This window comes from Myiozetetes cayanensis, unplaced genomic scaffold, assembly GCF_022539395.1.
Source record: "Myiozetetes cayanensis isolate MyiCay16 unplaced genomic scaffold, myiCay2020 scf18, whole genome shotgun sequence".
NCBI classification, from domain to species: Eukaryota; Metazoa; Chordata; class Aves; order Passeriformes; family Tyrannidae; genus Myiozetetes; species Myiozetetes cayanensis.
The window spans coordinates 11,069,930-11,090,519 of record NW_026087389.1 but is presented as its reverse complement, the minus strand read 5'-3'; the positions used below and the strand labels follow the sequence as shown (position 1 = coordinate 11,090,519).

Below are 20,590 nucleotides of genomic sequence, written 5' to 3'. Positions count from 1 at the left end.
AGTCCATCTCCACTGACATGTGATGTGGACTTGTCTCAGCACAGCTCCTGGCAGTGCAGTGGAATCCACAGCCCATGGAGAAGGCTGCCAGTCTGTCCTCGGTGAGTGACCGTGCTTAAACAAGCATGAAGAATGAATTACTCTGGTTAAGTTGGATTTCATCTGTGCTCCAGTTGCTCAAAATTTACTTCAGAGAGAGCCAAACTTAGTTAAACTTTTCTTTGGGTTCTGGCTGGTAAGTGCTCCTGGAATACAGCTGGCTGGGCTGTGAAATCAAGGCTCTTGGGCAATGGATATGCTGATAGGAAAAGGAGAAAGCAGCCAAAGGAAGCAGAAACTTTGCTGGAGCTACAGGAAATAGCGCATGCAGAGGTTTGGGGAACAGAACAAGCTTCTTTTGAGTCATTTGGCACTGCAGGTTTATATGTAGCTTTACATCAAAGGCAAAGGAGACAGCAACTGTGTGAATTTCTCCTGGGAAGGCTGTTTTGACACCTTGTTGCAGCATCTTACATTTACCGAACTATGTAAAATGTTTCAGTTTTTCAGTGCTGCATGTGTCTATTGTGATTAGATTTATGACAGTTTTACTGGAGTAAATAATACAGTCAAAATTATTACAAATCTATTATTATACTATTTTTTCCTAGTTGATTAGTGGGAACTACTGATTTCTTTATTTGTAATCAATTTGGAAACATGTATCACTTCCCTTGCTAAATTCTACAGTGTTTCTGAGCAGGATTTTATTTTAAGTTTCTGTTCTACTGAGTCAAGCTTCTCTGTCTTATTTGTGTAAATACTGGAAAACAGAAGTACTCACATAAGACAGGCTAGTAAGTCAACTTCATTACAAAAGTTTCCTTCACACAGTCCCTGTCTTAAAAACAGACTCTAAGACCATCACAGGATTGCAATCATATAAATATCAGTTTAACCCTTTTGTTTAAAGCTTTTAAAAAAAAAAAGTAAATTGTAAAGGTTTGTTGTTACGATGAATGAAGGAGCAGTCCTTTGTCCAAAGCCCACTCCGTAGGGAACCGTTCTGCTGTTGGCGCAGATCACCATGACTGTTTGGAAGGTATCTTCTGAGCTGTGGCAGAACAAGTCTGCATTCTGGAAACTCTTATCACCTCATCAAGTGGGCACCATTGAGGAGTGAGAGTGCAAGAGTGGGGCAGGGTATGTACCAGGGCTCTTTGCTGGCAAAGCTCCAGTTTGCCTCCATGCACGCTCCAACTGCAGCGTAGGCTTCCCAGTCACGAGCAGGCTCTGCCTTTGCTGGGGTTGGTGCAGTGCCCAGCACAGTAGGTTCCCTGTCAGGATAAAACTCTGGAGCCTGCACTGTACAAGCTTTAAGAATATGCTGGACCTTACAGAAAAAAAAAGTGTTGATTGTGTGGTTTTTCATTTTTTATTTCTGCTTATCATATGGCTGGGAGAGACATAGTAACTTCTTGTGTTTGGAAGGTTTCTTCAGAAACTTGAAGCAAGTGGGAAGGGGGATAACAAAGTCTATTCTGTTCCTCTAATTCAATCTGCCTATTTACAAGCCCAACTTGTCAAGTGTGTTGTCACTGTTCTTTGCAGTAAGAGGAAGACTGAAGCTTTAAAATACTTCTAGAGAATATATAAATCCATGTGAATAGCCTAAAACATAATTTGTGTGGTTTCCATGGATGCTGACCGTACTTGCAGTCAGGGCAAGTTTGCAGTTTTGGTGTGTTGCTCCAAATGCCACAGCAGTTTTACCAGGATGCAATATTCTTGCTTGCTGGCCCTGAACTCTGGTGGTGTTGCTGTCTACTGTCAAATAGCTGTCTCATGCCTGTGTGAAAGGAGGGATTCCTGCGTGTGCAGCTTGAAGAGGTGGGAAAGAGCTGTAAGATTTATTATGTACTAAAAAATAATGATTCCTGATGAAATGAAACTGCGTGAAGAAATCAGGATTTTGACATCTTGTTTTGATGTGGTAAAATGCTTCTTTGGTGGCCTAGAGTTACTAAAGGTAACTATCCTAGCTTCTCAGTTTGCCACGTGCACAGTGTAAATGTGGACAGGCAGTGCGTGGCTCTGGCTCCTTGTCAATCATTCCCTAAATGCCTGATGGCACCTGAGTTGACCAGCTCCTCCTGTTTAAAAGCAAGGCTGCACGATTTTTCTATTTTTCTAAACCATTTGCTCTCTTTAATTGAGCACTGGGAGCCATTGTGTGCATAGTGCTGCAGGATTCTTGTTGTGCAAGGGCCTTGATAAATATGTATTGTGTTGTCAAGTGTTTGTAGCTACTCTGCAGGTAGTGGTGGAGGAGCGAGCTGCATACGGTTAAGAGTCCTTGTGTCTCCAGGGTCAACAAAAACAAGATGGCACAGGGGATTGTGGGAAATGGAGCCAGGATAGCTGCCTTCAGCATCACCTGCTAATAAACCAGCTATTTATAGATCAGCTGAGGCTTTGTCAACTAGATTGTTAAATTAATATTTACATACTGTCTTCATTGTCTTTCACTGAAAAATCTCATTTGCATTAGTTCTTGGACAGAAGTGGGGCTTCCTGTGCTCCAGATACACGGGTGTGTTTGATCTCAGTCCGTGACTTGCCGTGTGTGTGTGAAGCCATTCCTGATAGATTCTTGCCTTGCAAATCCTCTTCTCCCTGTAGCAGCGTTTTCCCATCTTTCTGTGCCTCTCATTTATTGCAGGAAAGCTCACCTTTGTTCCCAAATGTCCGCAACTCATCATGAGGCTGATCTCGCTAGAGAGAGATGAGCAGCATTTCTGCATAGCAATTCCTAGTTAATCTCTGCCTCTCAGAGAGAGACTTGAATTGTTGATGGCTTGTGGGTAATTTAATAACTAGCAAACAAATAAGATGTGTAGATTGCAGCAACTTAGCCCAGATGCAAAATCCCCATCCCTATTTGCATCTGTTTGAATGAATTTTGTTATAAAGGTTTGCTTTTTTACATTTTAGCACCGGTGAAACAGCAGTGAGAGGAGTCACTGCTCAGTGAAGCCGTGTTGATCACAGCAGGCTCCACACCTGGCTAAGCAGTTTCAATCCCCTGTGCGTGCGTGTGTGTGTCTGTGTGCCTTTCAAAAGGGAAGAGTAATCTACTTGCTAGACGTGTGTGCCTCTCGTAGTCCTTGGGCGACCTTGAACAGTCATTTAACTTGTGTTTGTTTGCCCATCTCTACCTGGGCAGATATTACTTCTGTGGTTTGGAGTGTTGAGGTTGAATGGATGTCTCGGATTCGTTATGGATGAAAAGTGATACTGAAATGTAAGATATTCATAGCGTCTCTTCAGACAGCTGATTGGAGTTCGGATTCACCTTCCTGTCTTTCTTTTCCTTGCTTCAAAGCCATTTGGACACTTGGATTGTGCGGGAAGTCGGAAGGCAGTAATAGCAGGGCTGTGATGCAGACAGGTGTCACAGCCTTCTCTCAGCTTCACTTCTTAGCACTCGCAAAGCTGTTGATAAGGTGCTGTTATGCTGGTATTGTGTTATTCTTAATCTGTCTTTGGCCTGCAAAGGGTCTGTCAGCATCCGTTTCTCTGACACCTCGGCAGGCTCTCTGGGCACCTCATTACTCTTTGGGAAGAGAGCACTGCAATCCTGTTACTCCGTCCACAGAGAGCAGAGCTCATCTGCCAGTGCCAGCCTGGTTACTGTAAGGTTAGAGCTCAGTGTGGGTTGCAGTTTATCTCTCCAGGTACATTAGGCACATAATACCACAACAGCAATACGATATCTGCTGAAACCATTCACCTTCTTTTTGTTCTTTTTAAGGTAGCTGAGCCTCAATTTCCTCCCCTTCAAAGTATCTCTTCTCTTGGCTCACAGGAGAGGGAGTGGGACAGGCCAGCTGTGGACATGGGACTGGGAAACCTGGAAGTCGGTTTCTTGGCACGCCAATTCCAGTGACTTGGCTGTGCTCATTTCTCCACTGCCTCTTCCATTTTAACTTTAAGCCTTGCTCAAGGCAGCACCTGATTCTTACATTTTCAGATCTACCAGGTTTTTCTGCCTTCTGTTGCTATTCATGGGAGACGGGGGGGCTTGTGGTTTTCTGCAAAATGTCAAGGTCTCTTCCTGGAATGCTGACAGCATAGGTGTTTTATATGTACACGGGCTATCGGGATGAGACATTCTTACTCGGAAACATTGGCTTAGACAGACAGACATTCCTCCTGCCACAGAGAGACAGGCAGGCTCGCTGTTGCCAAGCCTTGAAATATCTGGCATGTTTTCTACTGCCCTAGTTTTGTGGAGTTGTACCTGAAGTTTTACAAGTGCATGAGAATCTTAGTTCTGTGTTTTTACTGAAAAAATAAAAACGGAAGGAATAAAGTAAAATAATCTAACACGTCCTGCCTAGACAGCAGTTGTATGAGAACGTGACTCAGTTGCTTAAAACCAGAAGACAAATGAAATAAGCCCCATGCATTTCTAAACAGTTTTACAAGTCAACCTTGTGGTTTTGGGGGAGTTTCTGACTTTTCTCTTGGGTTTTCAATATGTGAAGAGTGTGCAGCATGCCTTGTTTTCTTGAGTGAAGGGATATTTGCAGCTCTGTAAGAGTTCACACATCTGCAGTATCCCCTGCAAGCAATAATGAACTGACCAAAACAATCAGTCTCCCCAAATTAGAAGAGCCCTGCATTTTTCAAATTTCGTTTGCATTCTCATCTGTGCTTTTCCAGTTGTTCCGCTTTTCAAGTCTTTCTCTAAAACAGGACAATCTCAGGCTCTTTAGTTTCAAGTGGAAGCCAAGATTTCCTGTAAGTACGTGATTCAGGGTAGTGTTGCTTTGGCATTTTCACAATTATGTCATATATCATCACACTTCCCTCGGAACCGGCAACACCGTTTACGCAGAGATGAACGTAATTATTCACAGAGGGGCCCTGTTGGAGCTTCAGACTCCCTGGCTGATGTATAGAGGAGGCCAGCTGGCTCTGCAGGTCTGTATCTCTGTCTTTCACAGGCTCACAGCAACATGCAGCTGCCTGCACGCTTTCATGTTGCTTCTAAGGGCAGCAGCCGAGGCACGTGCTCCTGAAATCACCGATGAATTCGTAGGCACCCGCTCGCACCTCTGCGTTGCCTGAGCGGAGGGACACATGCAGTCAGACTCCCACAACAGAAAGGTTTCCAATAAAGCTGAAACACAGAGGTATTGTTTGTCCAACCACTGGCAAATGCACAGAGCCATTGTGTGGGTCCTGAAAGCCTGGGCGCTTTATTCTCTGCAGACTGAATGGCAGCCGCGGGTAATAATAACGCAAGATTTAAAAAGCCAACATTATAGGGGCATTTACAACCCGCTGAGAGAGTGAAATCTCAGCAAGGCTGAACCGTGTCTCTAGTGATCCTACGTTTTTACTGCCTGATAAGGAAATGATGGGCAGCCCTGGAGAAATGGCCACCACAGAGCAGATGAAAGGGGAGCAGGTTGGCTGCTCGAACGCTGCAGTAAGTAAAGAGGGACAAATGGAAAAGCTGCCTGCAAATCAAGTGACCAGCCTGTCCCTCCCCGAGCTGGGGGGTGTGTATGTGTGTTTGCATGCCCATTTCCTTCCCAGGCCGGCATCAATGGGGGCAGGCTTAGTTTGCATAATTTCGAGCTAGGAGGCCTTTGGTCAGCATCATCGGGGTTGGTGCTTTGGTAGCTGTCAACAGATCCACTTGGGACCATTTATGTGTGAGAAGGTAGCTGGAAACTGACTGTGGAAAAGAGAGGGTGGGATTAGCCTTCTACTTCCTGAAGGCAGGCAGTCTTTCTGTGAAATTAAAGTTTGGGAGACAATAAGTATTGAGCTTCCTGAATGCAAGTCTCAGTTTTAAGTCACAGTAATAACAACTACCTTACACAATTTAAGCTGAATTGACACCATCTTATATGTGGAATTTTATTATTTTCAAAACAAAGAAAACCCCGCCCCACAAAAAAAAGACATTTTTTAAGGAACAGTTCCTTATCTTAAAAATCAAGTCTTCAGTGCTGGTTCTAACAAATCTTTAACATAAATGTCTTATAAAGTTCTTTGTGTATATGTAACTACCTGAACAGCTCTATAAGACCCAGGTTTTCGCTGCACACAGATGGAAGTTGTGTTTGGTAAGCTGGAGGCAGAGTACCAGCTTGTAGCAAGATCCTTTCAGGATATGCCCAGGCTGCAGAATAATGATGACATATCAAACCAGCCCTAACCTTGCTAGCCTTGAGTATTACCATCAGGCTAACCCTGGCAGTGCTGAGCCACAGGAATATGTACCCACCTGTTCAGACAGGTTGTGCAGCTCTCTGCTACTCAGCAGGTTTCTGAGGCAGCATCTTACAGATGTGACCTTGGTCTTTTGCATTAAAGATGCACTGAGTAAAATGGTGGGAGATATTTTAAAGTAGTAAAACATGGTTTTTGCTAGATGGCTAGAGCAGGTGCTTTTCCTTTCTAAAAACATTCTCATCTGTTCAAGTCTCTTGCTTTGCTTCTGCCAGGCAGCGTGGCATGGAAATTGCTGGGCCCTAGGTGCTGTTTCTTGTGTGGGACATTATGGGGATTCAGAAATCTAGACTGCTTCATGGATTCATTTACTTGGATTAATGAATCTGTCTCTGCCTCTGTTTCCCCAAGAGTAATGTGAAGTTACTTACGTCAGAGGGATTTATGAGCTTCTTTCTATATTGGCCATTTTGCAGAGTGAAATTCAGCTCAGAGGGCTTTGCAGAAGGACGAAGTATTTAAGTTTGTTCTGTTCTAATCCTGGTTACAGAAAATTGGCAAGTTCCTGCTTAAAGTCTCTTTAAACACAAAATATGAATACTCTTTGATTTTTATTTTTTTGTCCTTCTTTTTCTCTCTTCCCTTCTCTCTCTCTCTTTTTCTTTCCTTTATGTGTTTTGTTTTTATTTTAAGTGTTACCTGTCTTAAACTGCACATTGTTCAGGTTGGGACCTGAAGGCTCCTCTGTGCTGGCACAGATTTGCAGAAGGCAGCTGTGGGCTTGCTTTGTTTCCACAGGTTGCAAGTGTGAAATGAAATGTGTGTTAGTGGTAAGGTCTTTGTGGGAAGAGAGTGTAAAGAGCTGTTGAGTGACAGTAGAAAAGAATGGTCTAGGAGGGAGGAAGAGAGGATGTAGCTAAAACTAAATACGATGCTTGCTTTTTACCAGAACCTTTATAGGAGAAACATGAACGTGTTCCCAGTCCAGAGCTCCCTCGTCTCTCCCTCCCTCCTTTTTTTTCTCTCTCACCCTCTGGGGCTGCTGTTTTAGGATGAGTTGGTTCCAAATAGACAATACTTTTCAAGCAGATAAACGGACACCTAAGCAGCTGCACTGGTATCTATCATGAACAGACATGCTGCACAGTGAGGGAAATTACAAGATGGGACCAGCGTCATTTATCATATTATAAAAAAATATAAAAACTCCCCCTCTACTTGAGCAGCATCCACAAGACAAGTGAACAGCACACTTAAAAACTGTCGTTTTCTTTTCCAGTCTCTTAATACGTTTTCAAATGCTCCTATTAAACATTCCACCTTTGGGTCCTCTGTAAAGAATGTGTTTTAGATGGAAGCAGGTCTCTGTCCTGACACAGATGCAGGACTATAAATTTGCTGAGGAGGCGATAGGAGATAATTATTTAGAAGGCTTTTGTGTCTTATTCCAGCATCTGGTATTCTACCAGTGCATCCTCTGAGGAGGGAAAGGGACAGGACGGAGCTAGAGAAATGCTGAGCTTGTTTTTCTCTTGGTAAAGGTTTTTAATCTTGAAAGAAGGATTTGGAGTTTACAAAGCAGGAGACACTGAGAAATCAAGATGCATCTCCCAGTGCTCACCATTCTCCCTTTATTTGCTCAGATCCATGTTTCAGGTTCTGGGCATCTTATCTGCTGTTCCCGTAATTGCACTGGTTGTGTTGGGTGCTGATGGGCAGCTGCTCAGAAGAGATTCCTCTTGCTGAGGGGCTCACTGCAGTGATGCCTGAGTTTGCAGCTTCCCAGAGGTGCTGCTGGGTGTGCCTGTGGTTGGGCATCCCCATCTAATCGCATAACCCAACGTCTCCGTGGCCTCCCAGTCTGTCCGCAGCCTCCCCGTTCTGGTCCAGGTGTCGTTCCCAGCGGGCACCCAACGTTCTCCAGCCCGGATTGCAGATTCCCTACCCAGTGCTTCCCTGCTCCTTGATCTTGTAAAAGGGGAGTGGCACAGTGAAATGTTTGGGGTTTCTTGGGTGACTTCTGAAACCTCTATCCAAGAGGTGTGGCTGAGTCATTTGACTGTCTCGGTTCAGGTCATTAACATTTCAAAAGGGCTGTTAATTCTCTGTCTGGTTGCCTGAACTTGGTACTGGGGTTGTCTAATTGAGGCTTGGTGGGGGCCAGCCAACCAGACTTCTTTTCCTTGTGATCTAATCGGATCTTGCAGCTCGTGGGACCAGATATTTCAAGATACTCAAAGATTGGAAAAGTTAGACATATAATTAATTCTTTAAAATCTGATACTCAAATACTGTAAATGCTCAGTCAGCAATAAGCTTGTGGTGCAGAAGAGTTCAGTGCTGAGTCAAACGGGCTGACTCTGCTGAAATAGATGTCAGTTTCTGGTTTGTTACCTGGGCAGTGGAGATGGTCACCCAAAACAATTTTTTCCTTCTCTTCTTAGTTTTACCTGTAGGTGCCTGTAGTCTTTGGGAGGTGTTTCATGAAAACAGGTAGAAGTTATATCCCACATCTATCTGCAAACAGACTTGAGAATTCCCAGTTTTCTCTTGGCTCTATCACTGCTGATTTTGCCTCTTCAGCCAGAAGGAAAGGAGAGCAACATCTACACCCATACGGGCAAGATGAATACAGCTATCACACAAATAAAATTACTGGCTGCCGAGTAGCAACAGCTTAATGAAAATGTGAAGTGTTAAACAAATAAAGCCAGTCAAGCTCATAATACTTCTATGTGGAATTTCACTGAGCAAAATTTCACTGAATCACTGAGCAAAAATAGAATTAGGCGTAGAAAAAGGGTATCTGGAGAACTCTGCCTGCCTCTGTGCTTGATGTATAAAGCTGGACTAAACAGGAGCGAACTATACCTTAAATGTGGACACGATATGTTGACCTGAAGAAGAATTCTCTTTATCCAGAGCAGGAGCCTGCTAAAGCAAGGCAGAAAGGGACAAAATAAAGCATTATATTTCCACTGAAGCTTAAATGCAAATTGTACAGAGGAATGGATGAGAACTGAATTTTTGCATTTCTTTAGCATCTTCTCCTGGTGAATAATTATCATACCTCTGTGTGGTTTGGTAAGTAGTATTACTCTTAGGTACAGAAAGGGAAACTGAGGTGAGGATTTATCTACAGCTGCTGGGAGAATTTGGGAAGTGACTGACAAAGGAACCTAGGACTGTCTCATGCCCTCCAGGCAGTGCTGACCTTCCTGTAGCATGGGAAAACTGCAGGGTTTAGTAACACTGGCAAGCAGCTGGTAAAATCTGCAGGATGGGAGTTTAACAACCATTGTTGAGGTCCCATCTCAGAGCACAGTGCCCTAGCTGAGGTGTTGTGAAGTGTTTTCAGCAGTTCTTTGTACTTTACCCTATCTTCATGAAAATTTCTGGAATTAAAGACATGCTCTTTAGGGTTGGTGCAGGTTAGTCATACATTCCAGGATGAGATCTGGAAAGGCAAAATGCAGTATGTAAAACTGGAATCGGCTTGTGAAGAAGCCCTGCAGCCAAAGAGCTGTTGTATTTGCTTCCAAACAAAATTACATCCTCTCTCCCTGGCTTCTCTCTGTCTGTCTCTGTGTGGCTGTGAACAGTCAATGGATGCGATGATCCCCTAGAGTTGGGAGGACAACTGGAGTTGCTGCTTCTATCTCCTGTCTCTCATTTCTTCCACTCCCATCCTGATGGCATTTCTTCACAACAAACCATGTCTCAGCTAGCCTTGGTCTCAGGTTGTGTGGAGTCACTGGTGTAGTGGAGGGGTTTTGTGTCTGGGTCACATGAAGCTTTAATGCGCTGTGGAATTAGAAATGTTCTAGGAGTTTATATTCTAAGCACCTTTATTTTTCTGGGTGACCTTGTGAAATTTCCTTGCACCGGGCCTGTATCTTGCCATCCTGCTGCCTTTATCTAATTTGTTTTCTTGTGTATGTTGCTGACATCCAGTGAAGTGTAATTTGTTTGAGAAGTGGCACTTATAACAAGGATCCTGCTAGTAATCCCTGCATTGAATCCCTATATACACAATGTTCCAGGAATAATTAAAGTCACAAACTTCAATCTTGAGGGATGCACAGGGGAAACCTATCCTGAAATGAGGCTTGGCATTTTCTACTTCCAGTGCTTTTTAGCACTATAGGATTTGCTATTTTTGTTCCAGGACTGAAGTAGATTTAAGAGGAAGTCTGACATCCTGAATTTATATGTCCTAACAACAGTGTTCATCAGTCAGTCTTCTTACTATGTCCTTTCTCTACCCCTTCTCTCTATTAATTTTCCTCAATAGTCTGCAGGGATCATTTGCCAGCCTGATTCAAATTCTTGCACTTCCCTGGCATCTTGTTTTATAACATCTTGCATCATGTACTTTCCATTTCTGTAATCCATTTAATCCAAGATACTGAAATGGCTTTGCAGGTATTTATTGCATTTCTTTCTTCCTCGTGTAAGGAGGTAACAGGTCATTTATACAACTTAATCCAAAGTCTCTTGGCTTCTGGGGTTATTTTTTTCCTTTTATTTTCCCACTGATTATCCTGGAGGCTGGTAGCAAGAGCAGGAATGACAGTATGGAGAAGTTCCATGTATTTGTGTCTAGTGTTTCATTACGTTGTGCCCAGAGCGTGGCTTGGCAGTTTAGCAGTTAAACCCCTGCAGCCACTGTCCCCCAGCAATAATACTACTGTTGCCTGTCCTTAATTTTTGGAAGCATTGGGCTTAGGGTTGGAAATAATGAAATGCTGTTGCATCAGTAAGTGGTTTTCCATTCCTTTTGGCTCTGGAAACGGATATTCACAGTTGGGTGAAGTTCATATTAATCCTCACAAGACCAGAGCTGGATTTGTACAAGTTGTCATTGTTCTGCTTTAGAAACACTCTGTGCCTTCTGGATCCCTTTATCCCTCCCAGGGGCTAATCCACAAGCTTGCAAAACACTCAGGGTGACTCCAGTTGCAGGATGGAGGGGCATTCAGTGCTGCCCATTTCTCCTCCTGCATTGCCTTCTCTCCCTGGTTCCGGAAAGGCACGGTAGTGTTTGTAGCACACACGTCCTGATGTGTGTAGATAGTGGGATGTAATTATCTTCCCCTGAGGTAGAGTCATTATGCTGGCTGTAAAGAGAGAGGGTCACACTCCTAATGGGAAATGATTTTAAAGCAATCTTGACCAAGTCTAGTGGAGCCATTTCAGTGCACTTAAAACTCAGCCAGTCCTTCATGGCACTTGTGATATGTCCATTTTATGCGGTGAGAGGCAATGGGACTAACGCTTGTCGAGGGATAAAGAAAATCTATGATAAACTGCAGCACTGGCTTTGGGCAAGTGTTGTGTGTTGCCACGGGGAAAGGCACCGACAGAGCCCAGTCTTGATTATTATTGTTCTTGATACCGATTTGGAAAAATGCAATGCACTTGCAAAAGCAATAAGCCAGAAGTTGTGAAATCTGCCACCTTGGGCTTCCTGTGCTACAGGAGCTGCCCCTCTGCCCCCAGGCTTGATTCCTGCAGAAGCAAGAGGATTGTTACCATTTCCCAGGCAAGTGACTGGGCAGATAGTGGCACAGTCCCCAGATCACCAGTGGATGTACTAGCAGTTTACCTGGGAATTTCAGGCTTCAAAAACATACTGTCTTACAAGGCAGATTTGCTCAGAGGTTGTTTAATAGCAAATACTACTTTGTGTTATAAGATGTCAGAGAAAGACAGACTTCAGCATGCTTTGGCATGTGCTGGGGTTGTGCTCCGTGGTGAGGTGAGGAGAAGGGTTTCGTCAGAGCTGATGGAAGGTGTCAGTCAGCAGTCGTAGGTCATATTGAGGGGCACTGGCAGGTCTGTTGGGATGAGCCCAGGACTAAAAAGCAAACACCGCTTCACATAAGCAATCTTCTGTATTTCAGTTCTTTACAGAAACACAACAGCCCAGGCTGTGCAGGTTAGCAAAGCTGCAAGCTGGTACCCAGGAGAGCAAGAATAACTAGTAGTGAAATGCTCCATGTCTGATTTTCATCCTTTGAGCTCCTCTGTAATGTTACTGGAAAACAAAAATTGTTTAAATAATGGAACAGACCCAATGAAATTGTGCAGTGATGCAGAAGGGATGAGAAAGGGTTATTTCCTTTTTTTCCATTACTTTTCTTCTCCTGCCTTGCCTCCCAAACGTGGGTGGAATCTGCATGTCAGGCAGGAGCAACATCAGCCTGGCCTGGTGGCTTTTCTTAATGGCAAGCATGAGATTAAATGCAATTAACATCGATTGAACAAAAACTGCCCTCACTTTGTATGTGGATTAATTAACAGCCATCCTTTCAGCAGTGGCCCTTTGTAGAGCCGTGTTTGTTCCTCCTGGCCCCGGTATTTTCTAGCTCATGTCCAAAATCAAAAGCACTGAGCCTGTTCCCCACTGTGACGTCTGGGGCTACTGACTCAGCAGGGAGAGGCAGCCCCCCAACCGGGATGATTTTTTTGTGCAGTCTTGTAACTGCAGAGCTGCTCAGTCAGTGGCAAAATATTTCCTGTTAAGCAAGGCTAATGACAGGAGCTCTCTGCGAGTTAGAACAATGATCAGAACAATTGTCTGGAGGAAATCAATGTTATAATGCATGAACAAACAGGTGAGTCTCAGAACAGCTGGAGATTAGTTGTGCTGGTAAATAACTTCGTATTCGGGTGATGCAGAGCTATGGGGAGGCGTCAAGGCAGAGCAAAGCAAGCAGTGTCGGCTCTTGTGAGTGGAAGAAAAGGGAGGAGGAAACCAGAAAGACTGTTTCTGTTCCTTACACTCTGTTGTTGGGGTATGTAGACCAGAGGACTTCCACGTGAAAGCACTTTCCGGGGTGTTCTGACAATGCGTCTGGTGAGTTTTTTGAAAGGCATCTTTTCTGCTGTCAAACCAGCTTTGAAGACACCATCTGGGGAAGTAGCCAAGAAGTCATTGGGTGAACTTCTCTGCTTTGCAAATCTATTAACACCAGTACAGGGAAGAGAGAAAACAAAACTCTCTTCATAGCGTTTTGAATTCATGCTTTTTGTTGCTGCCAGGCATGCTCCTGCCCCTCTTTATTCCAGTCCCAAGGACAGTAACCGTTGGACTCCTGAAGGATGAGAGAGACAGAGAGGCTTTTCTGTGCAATAACTATATGGCACAGAAGTGCTGTGATCCATTAGTCAGCACAGCTGCTCCACAAAATAGCCAATACCCTGAGTGTAACAGAACAAATTGCACATAACCAAAAAATACCTACAGCATACATCAAACCAAAGTGACTCAAATGTCCCTTGCAGCGCTTTGGGGAGCTAATAGCCCCACAACAAATGCCTCCTCCAGTGCAAAGGCCTTGAACACCCATCTTAGGACAGGTCAGGATTTTTGTATTTCATTAGTGCCTCTTTCCACACTAACTGAGATGAAAAAGTTGTGCGGTCACGTTGCTGAGATGTGCTGTGTGCCAACAGGTATTTTGGTGTTGAGAGCTGCCTGCACACAGCAGGGAACTAGGAACTATGGAGATTAATTTCTACTTTGTCACTGACACTTCAAATGCACCGAGTCATTTATCATGGGGATCTGCTTTCTGATTTCTTCATAGGTATACAGTGCCCATATGTGTGAGCGCCGTGGTGCAACTGCCTAAAGGGATGTTAGAACAAAGGTAAGGCACACAGTGGAGGAAACTTGCAGGGTTTACCCTGTGAGACTAAAGGCTGGTTAAATAAATATGTCTTAACACAGCTGAGGCTTGGCAAACAGCATCTCTGGCAAACACTGAGGGCGGAAGTTCTTCAGGGTCTGGGCCTTTCAAGAGGGAGATTCCCCCACTGGCTGTGAGCCTCCAGCAAGACCGAGAGCCGAGGCACAGAACTGGCCAGAGACTGGGGGGGAGACAGAAAGGATGCTGTGGACTCCCCAGGCAGCCCTGAGCTTCTGCACTGGGATGCAGACTGGGAAAAAAGGAATAGGGAAAAGACAAGAGAGCAGTGCCTTAGAAAATCTTGCTGAAACTTGCTCTCTGTTAGAGGACAAGGACCACGTTGGGCACTTACTGGACTCCCTTCTCAGCAGGGGTGAGATTTGTGGAGCAAATCTGTTTGCAGAGCTCAGCCCTTTCTCCTCACTCAACTGGAACCAGAACTGGAGAGCTACTGGCTTCCCCACAGGGGCTGCAAAATGGCAGGCTGTGTCAGCTGAGCAGCCAGTCAATTTTGACCACTGTTAGCTCCTGAGCAGGGTCTCACAGTGGTGGAAGAGCATGAGTTAGTGGCTCAAGGTCCCGTTTGCCAGGAGAGGCATGGCAGAAAACAAATGCTGCGTGCCCCCCAGCCGGACTTGCTGTCATGACTGAACAGATTCCTATTCCTGTTTGTGCTACTGAGGAATTTGCCTTGGTATGGATACTGCACTCACATGCAGAGGTGCTGGTCTGGAGCCCATCAAGACTGGAACCTGATGTCTACCTGCATTCCATTGGTAGTGGCATTAAAAATAGCCTGCCCTCCTCATGCAAGAAGGGCACTGTCCCCTCCTGTTAGAGTGAGTGTGCACTGCACTCTCCAAGGCTGATGTCTCCTGACTTGCTCTGCTAAGACTACAGCAGAGACCAGCTAATGCCAACTGTGGGGCAGTTATTTTGTGAGGAGTCACCAAACTTTTTCAGGCTGAGCCTCAGCTCCATTTGTTGGAAGTATCCTGTCATGTGAGAACAGCTTAGCTCGTGACTCAAACTGCCTGGATTTGTTGTATATGAGACTTGCCTGGTGCATATGCAATGATGAGGGCATGGAGGAGAGGTAAGGTTTGTCCTTCCCTTTCCTGGCTCCTACTGCTCAAGCTAAGTGTTGTACTAGCCTGGTAGCAACTTACAGGGAGGGTTCCAGGTTGGAAAAAAAATGAAGAAGCGCCAAATCTGCATTGGCATGGTTGCAGTGCTAGGTGGAATTAAAATGTGAGGACAAATAGTTAGCTTAGCAAAGAGAGGGTTTAGTCTTGGAGATACAGTGTCCTTCCATGCTGCTGCACAGCATCTGAGGCACAGAACTGTGTGCTGTGAAGTAGTTAACCATAGGTTTATAAACTGATGGCCTAGGAACAATTCTGTGTGTATTCTGACTAGTGTAGACATGATGGGCTAGCAGACCTCAGGGCCTACAGGGCTTCCACTGTGCAGCATGCAGTGGGTGTGTGACACTGCAGGAGCTGTCAGGAGACCCCCAGAGCTGTTCACTGTTAATGGGCTCTGTGCTGTATGGCATGTGCTGCAGGGAATCCAGAGGTGAACAGATTCACAGCGACCAACTCTGGTCTCACTTTCATGGTCAGTTCAACCTTAGCCATGTTAGAGGGTTCAGGATAGAAGAGACCTGCACTGGTGGGGCAGATGATGCCAGATCTGGATTGGCATCTGAGCAGGAATGTCTGAAACAGCCGGGAAAGTTGTCCCTCTGCGCAGGTTTTTGTGTACTGGGAGTCCTTCAATTCCCCAAAAATGCCAACTCTATAACCATCATGAGCAGTTCGTGTCCCTGATGTGGGAGAGGGCATTAATTAGTTGCTCCATCCAGCACAGGCTGCTCTTAGATGTAATTGTCTCAGGCCTCTATTGGGAGCAGTGTGGGCTGATTGACGGTGTCATTACCTGCATCCTCTGTTCACGGAAGCTTCCCTTGGCGAGAGCTGCACTGCAGGAAATTGGTGTCTGGCCTGCCTGGCAGCCCATCAGTTCTGGGTCCAGTGCTCCCTGTGCAAAAGATTTTGAGGAAGTTTAGCCATCCAGAGCAAGATGGAACCTGATGTTTTTGCACAAGGAATGTTTGTGAGCCTCCAGCTCAGTGCATCTCTGGTATGTGGGTAGGTTAGGCTGAAAGGAATTGATTGAGGTTAAGAGCTGGCTGTTTGCATTTTCTTCTGAAATTAAAAATATCATAGTATCATAAAATGGCTTTGATTGGAAGGGACACTAAAGATCATCTAATTCCAACCCCCCTGCCATGGGCAGAGACACCTTCCACTAGACCAGGTTGAAATATGTAGTTATGATTTTGAACGTGAAATTGCATAACTATGATATTCTTTAAAATTGCTTTCAAAAAAAACGTTTTGCTGTCTTCCATAAGGGTTAACCACAGAGTGGCCACAGCAGTGTAGCTTTGTTTTTTTTTTTTTATTTTCACAAAATGTAGCATTCCTAGATACTTCACTGAAGTGTTACAGTGTGAATATAACAAATTACTTTATTGCAAAATTGATCGTGAGTTGTTACTGCTTCACTCATTACAATTTCTGTGAGTGCTATTGGAGTTTTTAAAATGTATTGCTCTGTGCATAACTTCTAAACCACTAATGATGAGAAAAATTACCTGGGAAATTAGAGTCAGTGGAGTAATATTGATGGTTCATTTGTCAGATTTCTGGTTAACCTTTGTCTAAATAATTTGGCAAACAATTTTGTCTTTATTCTTGAGTCCTTTGAAGCTTTTCCAGTTCATTTTTGTCAGAGATGAGGCTGTCTTTGGAGATGTAAGGCCAGCACATTCGGTCTACATTGGCCATGTATCAGTTGATATCAGCCTACTATGCAGAAATAGCCCAAATTACGTGCTCACCCTCTGACACACCAAGTGTGCCAGCACCATTATTTTATGATGTTCCCCATTCTGATTTGCAATGAAGAAAGCACAGCTTTTCTCCTCAGAAAGGCAAATGTCTGGAGAGTAGAACTGAGCTCTGTTACAGCCCTAGTGAAAAAGGGGTGGCGAGACCACATGCAGTGAACTGATCTGTTGCCTTTCTCTAGTCAGCATTTGCTGGGTCCTGTAAGCACGGATCAGTACTGTCTGCTCTGCAGATGGACCTGCACATATCCAGAGCATGAGAAAAAAGCAGCACGTTGCTGGGCTCACCCTCTGTGTTTCTGTGTAGCAAGAGTTCACTGACAGAGCGATGCCACTGCTGGTGTGGGAGAGCTGATTACCCAAGTTTTGAAGTAGGACCCAACTGAGGATATATCAGATTTTTCAGAGGGAGAGGTGTTGTAGCTGGTGTGTTCTCATCCACTGCTGGTGGCATTGTTGATTTTATTTCTTTGACTTTGTGGAAATGATAAGATAAAAACAGGAAGAGCCCACAGCAGGCTTTGCAATCTCCATCCTAAAAATATTGAAAGCCTCCTGTTTTTTTCTGCCCCTCAGAAGTTCACAGCTCACACGCAGAGACCTCCAGGGTCTGAAGAGGTGTCACTTAGGAGATTTCTGGGGGGACAAAGCAGACATGATTTTGCTTTGAATTTTAGGAGGGCTTGGGTCTTAATAGGATAAAGGCTGTCAGACATGTGAGGAGTTAGGGCAGTCTCTGAGTCCCCATCTTTCTTCTTCTCCCCTCTCTAGTGCTCGCTCTTATGTTGATCCTATTCCAGGATGAGTGAGTGCTGTGTGCATGTTTGATGGCAGCTAATCAAAGTGCTCCTGTGTCCTGCTGGGCAGGACTTAGTGTGGAGCTACACTTATACACTTATTCCTGCAACCTGGCTGCTCTGAGGCTTACCTGGAACCGTGGCTGTTCTCTCCTGCTGTTGGCCACTGGTTTTAGAATCCTAAGTGTTGCAACTGACTGTATATTCTTGTTCACAGAATCAGTCTCACCTTTGAAATCATGAGCTGCTTTCTTGCTTCTACAATCCTCTCCCCTTGAGTGTCCTGCATTTTACAGCAGATGAAACCTGATGATTTTTCTGTGGGATTTTCACCCTGCCAACGCTACCTTTCCCTTCTGAGGGGAACATTCCAGTGTCAACAGCTGCATAACTAGCTTGCTGCCTCTTTCTTTTGTCTCCTTTTTTCTCCAGGAGCTGTTAGTTAATTCTGGATAAACGTCAGCCGCCAAAGAGCAGAGGACAGGGACCACAGATGCCCTTGGAAACCCCAGCATCCTTCTGGACAGACACTGACCAAAAACCGGTGCCTTCTGCCCTTCATGATCCAAGACAGCAACATGATTCCTCTTGTAATTGCCTGCATGTATGAGTCTCACTGTGGACGTTCCTGGAGTTGGGAGAAGAGTCCCAGGAGAGGGAGATGCCATAGTTTCTTTTTATTGTTTTCCAATGTAAAGAATCGTGTTGACCCCAGGGGCTTCCAGTACAGCCTGTAGCTTGGGGTCTTGCCTGACATGAACCTGATTCACCCTGTTCTAGTTTTGGTTTCACCAACCTACATCTGAGTTTCAAGAGCTGTTACCTGTCTGTTTGCTCTGGGGAAAAGAGTCCAAAGTATTTGGAAGTAACCCTGACTAGCTTGTTAGGATTAACTGTTCCTATCATGCTCCCATTGGTCACACCAGCAGGCGTGTTCCTTCCCTTCCAGGGTTCCCTCCTAAACAATAAAGTGTTTAATGGTCACTGTGTGCTGTGAGATACTTTTAGTCCCATGAGTTTGTAAATCACTGTTTTCTGCCTACTGCCCATGCCAACAAAAACTCCAAACAAGTGTGAGGAATAGAAATATTTCAAGTCACACTTTATAAATCGCAAAACTTGTTCATTTTGGTCCCGTGCTGAATGACTTTGGCTGATTTGAAAGTATTTGGAAGAGTGCAAAGTCCTGGCTGGAGGGGACTGGTTTTGGGGAATCATGCTGAAAAAACCTTTGCCTGTTGAATGCAGAGCCCAAGTTACCTTTCTCTTCACCAGCTCTTGTTTGCAGTTCCTGCTTGGTCTGCTACAAACCACTGTCCCTTTCAGGCTTGTACTCTGTGTTGAGCCCCCTCCTTGCCCAGTGAGGGATGAAGGAGGCTGGATGCACCTGGAATCTGATTCTCCAAGCGGTAAGTGTGGCAAGGTTTGCAAAAGGCCTATCAGCAAACCAGGGGAGCAGGTCTAGCTTGGTAACTTGATTCCTCTTCTCTGGCAACATTAGCTGCCTCTGTCCTTTCTGACTGTGTCTGACAGTTTCTGAAGAATGCGAACATGGATTTTTGGAGGTCATGTCAGAGTTTAATGCAGTGTTTATGAAAATGGATGAAGGGGGCTGAGAATTGTTTTCTGTGTTATATTGTGCTTCATCTCTTTTTTTCTTTAGACAGCAACTTAGTGCTTTACATCTTCATTAAGGTAACAAAATGCTTTTCCTTGTAGAGAGCTGATGCCACAACCCTTTTCCTCCTCAGAAGTGATGTTTGCTTACCCATGGCTCATCTCTGTTAGTCTCAGGTCTTGCAAAAATTCCAGGTTTTCATCATTGTGTAGGTCAACCTTGCCGTCCCCATGGAAGGAAGGGCAAGTTTTTCCAAACCAAAGTAGGATATTTAGTGCCCTCAAATTTGTTTTAGCAGGACTGGGTGGGCTTTTGCTGCTGCTGCCATGCCAGCTTTTGGATCTGCTTTGGATAACCAGGTTCTACAGAGCCACAGAACTTGTGACTCTGCATGCAGAGATTTAGAGCAGCAAGGTCTATCCATGACTAGGTTTGAAATTATTGTTGGTCTGAAGAGAAAAATACCTATTTTGTCTCCTCCTCATTTTCCTCTTGCCCCTATCCAGCATTGCCTTGGCATGAGTAATTTGCATGTCATTATTTCTGCTGCCCTAAATTGGGGGGGACTGTGATGCCAGGGCTGATTATTTGGCCGCACTGGGCAATTTTCTCTGTTAGGCAACTGTAATACATTTTCATGTTCTTTTATAATGAGCTTTATTTACCAAATTGGCAATTCCTCTGTTGAGAAATAACTGATTACAGTATTCAGGGAGTTGCTGTCATCTCAAGATATGCAGGTGTCTGTGGCACATAAACAGATGTGATCATTCAGACAGTGAACTCGATAGAGGGTAGGGGGGGAAAAATCAGCCATAAAATCATAAATGTAAGAGCTACAGCTAATGTTGGCCAGGTGCACTGCGGCTGTTTGCAGCCCAGCAAGGACAGAGTGGCACTCTAAGGCTATCCAGTACCTCCAGATGAGGGACTGCTTGATTATTAGCTGAAAATATACCTCTTGCCTGTCACTGCACTTCAATATAGGCTTGCCTGACTCTCTCTCTCTGGTAGCCTCTGAGGACAGACACTTGTTCATTGCACAGCCTTGAAATGAGGAACTCCTCTGTCCTGCCAGGTTGGGTTGGGCTTTAGTTTACTCTGTGCTAAATGTCTACAAACATCTTGGTGATCATGTCCATAGGGACTGTGATCCCATCTGCCTTTCAGGCATTCCCTTTCCTTTGGTGTTTCCTAGAGCCCAGGAGAAATTTTTTTGCTGCTGTTGCCCTAATGACCAGCACAGATACCTGAGCCTGGGGGAAAATACAATGAGTGGAGAAGTCAGTAGGAAACTGCTGAAGATGAAGTTCAGTTTGCAGTCTCAGCT

The 20,590-nt window shown here is 44.7% G+C and overlaps 1 protein-coding gene across 3 annotated transcripts in view; it reads left to right on the top strand.

Moving 5' to 3' along the window:
- Positions 1 to 18,626, top strand: part of CHCHD6 (coiled-coil-helix-coiled-coil-helix domain containing 6) — a 109,261-nt gene extending 90,635 nt beyond the window's left edge. For 2 of the 3 annotated variants that reach the window (XM_050313026.1, XM_050313028.1), the window contains 2 exons: positions 13,827 to 13,889; positions 18,075 to 18,223. In XM_050313026.1, coding sequence (XP_050168983.1) covers positions 13,827 to 13,871 — 45 coding nt within the window. In that variant the 3' untranslated portion in view covers positions 13,872 to 13,889; positions 18,075 to 18,223. Of the gene's footprint in view, positions 1 to 13,826; positions 13,890 to 18,074 lie in introns of all 3 variants that reach the window. The other variant, XM_050313027.1, reaches the window with a different exon arrangement.
- The last annotated feature ends 1,964 nt before the right edge of the window (positions 18,627 to 20,590 follow it).